At 62.6% G+C, this 10785-nt stretch overlaps 1 protein-coding gene across 1 annotated transcript; it reads right to left on the minus strand.

The window, feature by feature from the left end:
- Positions 1–5300: 5300 nt before the first annotated feature.
- On the minus strand, positions 5301–9416 carry LOC128945924 (tumor necrosis factor ligand superfamily member 10-like). Its single transcript, XM_054289826.1, has 5 exons — positions 9141–9416; positions 7155–7301; positions 6853–6889; positions 6149–6256; positions 5301–5914 (listed from the first exon to the last, which is right to left on the minus strand). Exons 1-5 carry the CDS (start codon positions 9414–9416, stop codon positions 5481–5483), a joined length of 1002 nt encoding a protein of 333 aa, XP_054145801.1. The 3' UTR covers positions 5301–5480.
- Positions 9417–10785: the final 1369 nt, after the last annotated feature.

Below are 10785 nucleotides of genomic sequence, written 5' to 3' on the forward strand. Positions count from 1 at the left end.
CTGCTTCCACCTGATGTCTCAATCCTTGTACAGCTCAAAGCTGCTTCAACCTGAGATGTCACTGATGGATTCAGTTCCTTCTGCTTGGGAAATAAATGCCTGGACTGGTCTGTGTTGGTTTTGTGCAGCAGGAGATGGTTGAAATTCTCTATATTTTGCCTCAGCCCGTGCCAGCAGCAGTTTTGCCTTGAAATGCTCTTTTTTTCTGTTTGGAGGGCAGGTGGATGCTCCTGGGAGCTGGGGCTGAGTTCAGGGAAGAAGCTGCCTTCTCCCAGTGCCCTGGGAGCTCCTTTCTGGGAATGCCTGTCCTGTGTACTGCTCTTCCTGGGATAGCAGAAACACAAAGCTTTTCTATTTTCTCCTCACCTTACCATCCTCAGGAGGGTCCCAGCTTTGGGAAATGTGGTCCTGCTTCAATTAGATCCATGAGTGGATTCCTCTCCTTGTGGGAAGGCTGCAGCAGCCAGTGCGAAGGTAAGGTGCCAAAAGGGAAACCCGTGTGCAGGGTTATCCCAGATGGACCATCCCAGCTGGCTCATTCCAGCTGCTCCCGGGGAAGGAGGGCAGGGAGCAGCTGTCAGAGGGAATTGCAGCTGCTCTGCCCAATGGGGATGGGAGCCTGGGGCAGGAAACACCTGCCAGCAGCTCCTGGCTCTGTGCCATGCATGGTGTCTTCAGTGGGAGAGGTTTCCTGGGGATGCTCTCTGGAGAAAGTGCAGCCCGGGAGGGTGGGAGTGGGAAGGGCAGGGAAAGCTCGGTAGGGCCGGGCTTTGGGGGGCTCCCTTTGGGTGCCAGCAGGGTCTGGAGTCCTCACGGTGCCAAACTCGCAGCTCTTGGGAGAGGCTTTGCCAGTCCAGTTCTTGCTCTTCCATTGCTTCACTGCAGGAGGAGCCCTGTGGTTCCCTTCGGCAGACAGACAGACGGGGATGCAGGACAGACCCAGGGAGGCCCATCCACTGCATCCACTGGATGAGTGACCCGAAAGGACCGGGAGGGGGTTTGCAATATCCCATTTATGGCCCATGACTTTGGTGGTCTCTCTGGGACAAGGCTGGGTGCACTTGGCTGTCGGATGCTGGAAGGACAGGGTGGGACTGCCGGGATCTGACTCTGAGCCTCTCACTGAGCTGATCCTCAAGTCCCAACCCAAACAGTCTGATTTCTTGGTTCTGTGGAATAGTGCAGGGATTTGAACAGGACACAAAATGAGGAATTTTCTTTAAATGCGGGATTATTCCTTCCCGATGTCTCCAGCTTGTCTCACGGGGGAATAAAAGGAGCGAGCATGGTGAGTGGTGCGGGATGCCCGCACCCGGCTGGGGCTGGCTCGGCGCTTCCCTCCCTTGTGCCGAGCTCCCTCCGCCGCGGGCAGAGCCGGGGCTGGGGCTGCTGAGAGCGAGGGGGAAGCGGGGAACGGCCCCGCTGCTGCCGGGAGCCACGGGCTGCGCGGGGAACTGCTCCTGGAAAGGAGAGAAATCCCTTCTTCCCTCTGGGGTCCCAGTGGGGCCGCGGGAAAGGGGCTGGGAGCAGCACAGCTGGGATGGGACTGCACCAAACGGCCCTGCAAGGTCCTTCCGAGCCAAACCTTGGGATTGCTCAAGGGATGCGCTGAGCCTCCGGCCTCCCCTGCTCGCCCACAGCATCAGTGCTTTCCTCAGGGCTTAGGGAGCATCCCGCAGCTCCACGAATCCTCCTGTAGGAAAGAGGCCTCTGTTGTGTTTCCCTCTTCTTTCAGGCTGAGTTCCCCTCGGGGAGCGGTGGCTGGTGGGGTGCCCTGGGCAGAGCGAGGGGCGCTGCTGGGCTCACACCACACCCCGCCGCTGCCTCTCTTTGTGTGCTTTATTTACAGTGTCCCCAGGAATGATTTCCTGCCGGGGTGACGTGGATTTCGGCGTGGATTTCCTCTCCCTTCTGTGAACTCGAGCCAGGCTGGGGAAACTTGAAAGTAAAACAAGATCGTGTCTGGGCAGGGATGGAGACTTGGAAAGAGCAATGAGCTGGTTTATAACAACAAAGAAGGAAAAAAAAGAGCCTTTGGCCCAGGATTTATTTAGAGACGAAGGCTCAGGGCTATGAACGCCCTGGGCTGAGGTAAAAGCAGCTCCTCAGCAGTGGAGATAAGAGGGTCCTTTGGCAGCAGCTGCAGGAAGCACTTTGTGTCTGGATTGAATCCACAGGGCGAGGCCATGGGAAATCAGGTCAGCGTGCAGATTTTATTAGTCCTGCAATCACCCCCCCCCACCTCCTAGGCTGGGTTAGAGCAGGAGGGAATCACAGAATTCTGGAATGGTTTGGGTTGGAAGGGCCATGGAGCTCGTCTGGCTCCACCCCTGCTCTGGCAGGGACACCTCCCACTGTCCCAAGGTGCTCCCAGCCCCGTCCAGCCTGGCCTTGGGCACTGCCAGGGATCCAGGGGCAGCCCCAGCTGCTCTGGGCACCTGTGCCAGGGCCTCACCTCTCTCACAGGGAATTTCTCCCCACTTTCCTTCTGACCCTGTCCTCCTTCAGCCTGAGGTGTTAAGGAAGGGCCGGGGGGCTCTGAGGCTCTGTCACTGCAGGGACACTGCAGGGATGTGCTGCTGCCTGGGGAGCTGGAGCGCTGGGTTTTGGGGACAGGGTCAGAAGGGATAATGGGGAGTTCTTTGTTCTTGTGGCTCTCCCCACCCTGAGGGAGGTGCTGCTGGCAGAGGAGGCTGCAGAGTTGGTTTAGGGACCATCGACTTCACTTTCAAGCAGGAGTTACAGTGAACTTGTCAACAATACACACGTTAAAATAGTGAGTTGTAATTTCTAATAAACAATTTTAACAATAACAGAAAAGTTGTGTGACAAATCTTCAGTACTTTACTCCATTTGCACAGCAGATTTTGTTTCTTTAGTCAGAGAACAGTGGTGTGTCCTCATCCAGGTCTTTCCACACTTTGTTCTTTCTGTCCTGGAGCACGTCCTGGGACAGGTACTGTTGGCACAGGTGCCTCAGGCAGTTTTTGTGGAGGCCAGGATTTCATGCTGCTGGGTTCTCCTGCTGGTGCTGATCCCCTTGTCCAGGTGGGAGCCCGGCCTGGCCAGGCTGGGGGTGTCCAGTCCTGGAAGCACCGGGGAGGGCAGTGGGGGAGGCAGAGGGGCCACAGGGGCTGAGGCTCTCGGGCTAACCTGTGCCAGCTCCTCACAGTGAGGAATTCCAGCTGGGCTCTCCCCAGACAGGGTGAGGCTGCTCTTTGCCCTGATGCTGCTGGTGTTCTCCTTCTCCCATCCACCCACCCAGAGCCCTCTCCTTTCCAGGAAAGCGGGGTGGGCCATTGCCTGCTGGCACCGAGCCCAGCTCTCCCCACTCACTGCTTTCCCTGCTTCCTCCACAGCAAACACAGCCTCTGCTGGCTCCCTTGGGCCCTGTTAAACTCCCTTTCAAAGGAAATCTTGGAACCACCTGCTGCATTTCCTGTAGTCCTTGCTTCAGCTCCGCTCTCCCATGGCTGCTGCCAGAGGCAGGATAAGCTCAGGGCTCCCGGGGGTGTTTGAGACCTCAGGGTGTCAGGAGCCCTGCTGAGGGTCACCGAGGTGGCTGGGACAGAGGAAGAGGGATGGTTTTAGAATGGAGGGGCTTGGAGCACTTTTTTTGCTTTGGGCAAGAGCCCAGTGTGCTCCAGGGCCAAGTGCTGCAGAGCCAAGGCTCGGCTCAGCTCCCTCCATCCCTGCAAGGGGACGGGGAAGATGGGGCCCTGCCATGGGGGGATCAGCCCTGTCACCCCTTTGGAGGCTGCAGGAGGCTGCTCTTGGTGCTCTCTGGCTTTGGATGAGCTTTTGGAGGTTCTGGATGAGCTGGGGAATCTTCCCTTGCACTGGGGCCGGTCCAGGTGCTTGTGTGCAGGTGCCAGGGTGGCACCGCACTTTGGGGGCTGTATCAACCCCCTGCGGCTGGAGCCTGCAGGAGATGGGGGGCTGGAGAGTGGGAATGCCCAGCAGCTGGGGAGGGGGATGTGGGAACTGCCTGGCTCAGCCCCAGCCCCGGCCAAGGATGTGGAGGGCCGGGAGTCAGGCCTGGGAAGCTGCAGGAGCTGCCCAGGAACAGCCCAGGCACAGCCCACCGGTGACCCCGGGGCCGGGCTGCGTCCTGCAATGGGCTCGGCAATGCCAGACTCAAAGAGGAGGAGCACTGGGACCCCTGGGAGCTGATGGGCGCAGGGGAGGAGCCGGGATGGGCTCAGATTTCTTGGGGTCTCTGCAGGAGCTCTGCCCAGCGGGAATGAAGGCTCTGGGTTGAGAAGCAGGAACACATCCCCTTGGGAGTGCCTCGGGTGGGGGCTGCCAGCTGCAGAGCCCCTGGGGGTGCTGTGGGTGCAGGATAAGCAGGAGCCTTGGCTGGGCTCTGTCTGCAGCTCTGGCAGCGCCCCAGCCCTGCTCCACCTGGCTCTGGGTCCACCCTGTCCAGGCTGTGTCCTGGGTGCAAAGGGGCCAGAGCTGTGCTGGGGTACAAGGCTTTATTCCATCATCCCCGGGAGCCCCATGCCTGTGGCAGCGCACACTGCCACTGTGTAAATCCCCCCAGTTTTAGTAGGATACAGAGAGTACAGGGGGAGTTGGAGAAGGGGGCTGTGCCCACCCAGTGTCCATGGGCTGAGCCAGCTGGGCCCTGCTCTGCCCTGCCTGAACCCACCTTTGGCCTCTGGGCTGGCGTCCATCACCCCAGGGCTGGTTTGGTCCCTCCAAGGTCTTGCTGTGACCACTGGGCTCACCCAGAGCTGGAATCCTGCAGGGATTGCCAAGGCTGGAGGTGTGAGGAAGTGGGGACTGCGCTGTCCACGAGGGCTGAAGGGGACAAAATCCACACGGGAAGAGGTGCTTGGTCAGCAGCCGTGCTGAGCTCCTGGTCCTGTGCAGCCTGGCTCGGGCACCACGTGCTCCAGTGCCACGTGCCAGGTGTGGTGCCAGGGCTGGGGACTGCTGCGGTGTCACGGTCCTGCCCTTTGCCCTCCCTGCACCCATCGCTGCTGCTGCCCCAGGCTTTCCTCTCCCAAACTGAAACTCCTTCACTCCCTTCCAGAGGCTGACACTGGACCTGCCCCATCCCCACAAGGTGTGCCCCAGGGGTGCCAGCCCTGTGTCCCGGGGTGCTCCCAGCCCCAGGTCCTGGCACCCACAGCCCTGCCCAAGGTAGCATCAGACTCATGGGTGTCACCCTGCCATGGGGACAATTTGTCTTGCAGAGGCAGATGTGGCTTTCCTGCTGCAGGGAGCTGTTGGTAGGTGCTGTGCCACCAGGGCTAGGATGTCCCTCCTTGTGCATGTCCCCTGTAGGCCCTTGGAGACTCTTCCTGGTTGACGCTGGAGGGTGGCACCAAGCACAACAGAGCCCTGGGGGCAGCCACCCCCGTGTCCTTCTTGGCTCATCCCTCACCACAAGGGACAACGCAGCCATAAGAACCCTGTGCCACCCCGGGCCATTGGCCGCTGTCCAGGGGCAGGCGGGAGCGGAGGGGGTGTCACAGGTCGAGCCGGAAGGCCCCGAAGTAACTGGCGGCTGCGTCACTGGAGTCGATGGCCAGGGAGGAGACGGAGACGAAGAGCTCGTCACCGGCCTTGAGCTCGAAGAGTCCGCCCTGGTAGAGCGCGTGGAGCCCGTAGTCAGCCTCGGGCGCCCAGCACTTGGTGCCCACGCCCTTGAGCAGCAGCACGGGCGGGCTGTGGGCCGGCTGCCACTGGATGCACTGCACCAGCTGCGGGCCCGAGTCGCGGCCGGCGCCGCGGTAGCGGAAGTAGATCTGCGCGTACACGTAGTACTTGCCCGGCTGCTCCACGCGCAGCCGCCCCGCGCGGTACGTCATGTTCTGCACGTGGGACACCAGGCTGCCGTGCCCCCAGTGCGTGATGGCGTGGCGGCACGACTGGGACAGGTTCCCGGAGCGCTGGGAGCGTCCTGCGGGAAGGGAGAGTCCTGAGGGGAGCGACCCGACACGGTCACACCAGGGGAGGGGGTGGCTCCGACTCCTTCCCACTCATTCAGCTCGGAGGGCTGGAGCTTGGTGGTCTTGCAGTGAACAGGAGACGCCTCTCCCCATCAGCCACCCAACCATCCTGGTCCCCTGCCCTTTGATCTCTCCCGTTCCCATCTTGGAGACCCAGCAGTGCCCAGAGGGGTTCCCCAACTCACCATCCTGAGCCAGGCTCTGTGGACGGAGGGTGAGATGTGCTGAGGGTTTCCCAGCTGTTTTGGGAGGAAGCTGCCCCTCTGAGGTGTTGAAGTAGTTCCTCCAGGCCTCTGCAGGAAAGGGACAGATGCTGTAAGAACAGCGTGGGGCCGCCCGGCCCCATGCCAGCAGGGCAGGGAATGCCCCACTGACCCACCAGAGCAAAAGGTTATTGAGGGATGGAGAAGTCTTGTCAATCATCAACCAACACATCTGTGAGTGCCACGGCCCTGCTTCCCCAACCTCCGGACAAATGGACGTGGCTGTCCCCCAGCCCATTCCCAGAACGTGTGCCTGTCATGACAAGTGACAATCCTGGCTCTCCCCTCTCCTACCCCAGCTTACAGAATCAGAGTTTGCCCCAGGAGTGACTGCCCCTGCCACCTCCTGCTGGCCTCCTGGGATCCCAGCTCCCCTGGATCACAGCTCTCCTGGATCACAACTCCCTGGATGACAGTTCCCATGGATCCCAGCTCCCCTGGGTCACAGCTCCCTGGATCCCAGCTCTCCTGGATCCTAGCTCCCACGGATCCCAGCTCCCTGGATCACAGCTCCCATAGGTCACAGCTCCCTGGGTCACAGTTTCCACGGATCACAGCTCCCATAGATCACAGCTCCCATGGATCACAGCTCCCAGGGGTCAGGCTCTGGCCCAGGAGGGACTCACCCTTCACAGCGTTCCTGCGGATGATGTTCTCGGTCACCTGTGCCACAGAGAAGACAAAGTTCCGTGGTTAAAGGTGACACAGGGGTTCCCCATGCCTGAGCTCCTACTCCAAGCCTCCATCACCTTCCCTGTCACGCTGTCTCTGAGCCCTGCCACCTCCTCCCCGTGAAGGGCTCGAGTCCCACTCCCACCTTGAACCATCCTGGCTACTCCCCCCTCCCACTGCTCTGGTGAGGCGGATGGAGAAACTGAGGCACGGGGACAACCAGGAGCTCCCCATCCACCCCCGGTCCTGGGCTCACCGTGGCCACATAGGCTTTGATGGTGCTGGCCAGCTTGAGGCAGCCCTGGCTGCTGCTCAGCTTCTCCAGGCCGGAGCCCTCGGGCTGCTGATTGAGCGCCTGCAGACACCGCAGCTCCTCCGCGCTGCCCGGAGCCTGGGACTTCAGCTGGGACGGAAACAGAGCGTGATGGCAAACGGGGACAGAGCAGCCGGGATCCTGCTGGGATGTGAGCAGGGGGCAGCCGCCTTCAGCCCGGCTCCTCCAGCACCCGGGCGCCCAGAGAACAACCGGGATATTGGGATCAGTCCAGCCTCTGTGCGCACAGCACAGCGCTGTGAGGTCAGATTGGAACGATCTGGGTTCATCTCTGCCCTCCCGGTCCCCGGCCGGCCCTGCCCCGGCCATTCCCGGCTGGAGGGCTCGCAGGCTGTTCCTGCTCACCCCTGCCGGGCAGGTGGCAGCGCATTCCCCGGGACGGGGCCGTTCCCGTGGGGTGCCCGCGGCGGGAGCGTGTCCGGGCAGGGCCGCTCCCCCGGGCTGCCTGCGGAACCGGGGCCAGCCCGCGGAACCGGGGCCGGCCCGGCACGGGGAGCTGCTGGAGCGGCTCCAGAGAAAACCACGGAGATGCTCCGAGGGCGGGAGCCCCTCTGCCCTGGAGCCAGGCTGGGAGAGCTGGGGGTGTTCACGTGGAGACGGCTCCAGGGAGAGCTCAGAGCCCGTCCGAGGGCCTGAAGGGGCTCCAGGAGACTGACTCCCCACTCCCAGCACAGATCCGGTGACTGGCCGCGGAAATTAGCCCAAATTGTTCCACTACAGTGGTTTTCTCCGCCCTCCGCCTCTTCCTTGGGGCTGTGTCTCCCCATTCCCCTCCTCTCCCCGCCTTTCATGTAAATCCCTCACAGCGGGACCTCATGTGACCCGGGCATGGAGACAAAGGCCGAAGGAGGGCCGGAGCCCACTCCGAAGGATGCTCCGCTGGATCCACACTGGCTGTTTACTCCCCTTGCATCCGTGGCAGGGCTTTTCCTTCTTCCCTGGCTCTGGTGTGTTTTGTGGAATGTCTGGCACTGCAGGACCCTTTTTTTTTTTTTTCTTGCCGCGCCCTCAGGGATGAGGGCGGCTTCCAGGGAGCTGCTGCCAGGCCCGAATTTCCCTCTACTCATGGATCTCCTGACTGGCGTTTCCCTCCCTCTGCTGAGGGGTTGTTGTGGGTCGGAATCACAGCTGAGGGGAGGGGCTGGCGAGGCTGTTGAAAGGATCAGACCGTCACGGCCAACTTTGGGAGTGGTTTTGCCCGACTGACCCCGGGGGAGGTGGGAATGGCGGGATCCCAGCACAATTGTTGGGGTTGGACTGGAGCAAGCAAAGAGCTGCTGGAATGGGGCTGCCAGCATCTCACAAAGGGGGTGAGGAGGATTTGGGGGTCCTGGAGTGTAGGGGAGATGGGAATGGGAGGAGAGAGAGATGAAGCCAAAACCAGGGGTCAGTAGGGCCTGAAGCCCAGGGGAGTCCCCCCGCACTCCCATCTGCGGCTGGAGACTGCGGTGGGATCGCAGGGCAGAGCTCCCCTCTCGCAGTGCGAACCTCAGCTCCAGGCGGGCCCGGGACAAAGGCGCCGTCTCTCCACATCTGCATCGGCGACAGTGCCCACCCCTCCGCCCCCGCCTGCACAGCTGGATCTGCAGCTCCGGGCGGAGCTCGGCCAACGTCCACCCCCAATCCACATCTGGACCCGCGGCTCCCTGGGGCAGTGTCCACCCCCCAATCCACATCTGGACCCGCGGCTCCCCGGGGAGCTGGGGCAGTGCCCACCCCCCAGTCCACATCTGGACCCGCTGGGCAGTGCCCGCCCCGCGGCCCGCACCTGGACCCGCGGCTCCCTGGCGTCCCGGTCGCTGCCGTGCCCGATGGGCAGAGGCGAGGTCCGGGAGCGGGCAGAGCCCTCCCGCAGCCGCCGGGACACCCGGGGCCGCAGCCCCGCTCCGGTCCCGGGACAAAGCTCACCTTGGAGATGGCCATGGTGAAGTAGACGAAGAGGCCGGTGGTGGAGGCGATCTGCAGCGCCAGGATAGCCATGACGGCCACGCTGCCCCACAGCGGCCCGCACCGCCGCCGCCGCTGCCCCCGCGCCGCACCGGGGCCGCCGTCCGGAGCGGCAGCGGCACCGGGACAGTGACCGGGAGCGGGCCCGGCAGCGGCGCCCTCGGGCAGCATGGGAGTGTCGGAGCCGCCGCTATCGGAGCGCAGGTACTGCCCGGCGCCGGGCGGGTGCGGGGCCATGGCCGGCCCGGTCCCGGTCCCGCTGCCCCGGGCGCGAGCGCGGCGGGACGGACGGGCGGACGGGGCGGGGGGCGGGCTTGGGGGCGTGGCCTGTGGCTGAAGGGGCGGGGTCTCCCGTGGCCACCGGGGGCGATGGTGGCACCGGGGCTGCGGCTCGGGAGGCAGCGGGGCCGCGGGGACGGTGCCTGTCCCCAGAGAGCCCCGGAGTGTCACTTCACGGGGACACAGAGACAGGACACAGGGAATGGCTTCACTCTGCCAGAGGGCAGGGATGGATGGGATATTGGGAACATATTCTCCTCTAGGAGTGGGGCAGGTCCAGGCAGCTGTGGCTGCCCCTGGATCCCTGGCAGTGCCCAAGGCCAGGCTGGACACTGGGGCTTGGAGCAGCTTGGGACAGTGGGAGGTGTCCCTGCCATGGCAGGGGTGGCACTGGGTGTGCTTTAAAGTTCCTTCCCACCCAAGCCATACCATGATTTATGAATATGCTTCATGCCACCATCACAGGACAGTGTGGGAGCTGCTGGGGTGACCCCAGGTGAGAAGACCCCGGGGCTGAGAACAGAAGGTCTTAGGGCTGGAGGACACGACCCGAGCCAGGTTTTGGTGATAAGCCTCACATCAGCTCTGGCCACCAGCAAAGGCTCAGAGAGGTGCAGGTTTGCAGGACAGGGGGGCAAGAGCTCTGAGCATCTCCTGGAGGCCTTTCTGGGGAGGCCGTGCCCACTGTGCCCTCCTGGAGTGGGCACAGGGCTGCCCATCGCTGCTGAGCCCGAGGCTCTGTCCTGCTGCTGGGTCACATTCCCACTGCTCCACAAGAGAAACGTGGAGCAGGTTGAAAGCAGGCAGGTGGGACAAGCTGCTGCTCCCTGCTGCTGCCGTGGCGGCTCCGTGCCCAGGTGAGTCTGTGGCTCCAGGTGCTGTTACCTGTGACATGAAAGTGAGACCTGAGAAAGGACAGGAGCACTGGTGTCCCTACAGAACCGCTCCCTCCTGTCCTGCTGGGCCCTGGGGAGGGTGGTGGCCTCAGCCCAGAGCCCAGGCAGCTCAGCAGCCCCCAGACCATCATGGAGGTGGCTGCCCCGGGGGCTGTCCCCTCCCCAGGACGTCTGACCCTGCAGTGTCCCCAGAAGCACCATGAAGCCGAGGCTCAGAGCAGGGGATCTCCCACCCACCCCAAAGCATCTTCCAGGCTCAGGACTGATTTCCCTGCCTCTCTGCCAGCCCAGTGCCAGAGCCCCATCCCTGCCCTGGCACGGAGATCTTTCCCCAGGCGAGATGACTTCCATGGAGTCTGGGAAGGGGGCTGGTCTGGGAGGGAGGGAGGTGACTAATTATGTCTGAAAAAAATCCCCTGATAAATCAACCC

This window comes from Melozone crissalis, unplaced genomic scaffold (genome assembly GCF_028551555.1).
Source record: "Melozone crissalis strain CALT ecotype California unplaced genomic scaffold, PUWL_Pcris_2 ptg000068l_1, whole genome shotgun sequence".
NCBI lineage: Eukaryota > Metazoa > Chordata > Aves > Passeriformes > Passerellidae > Melozone > Melozone crissalis.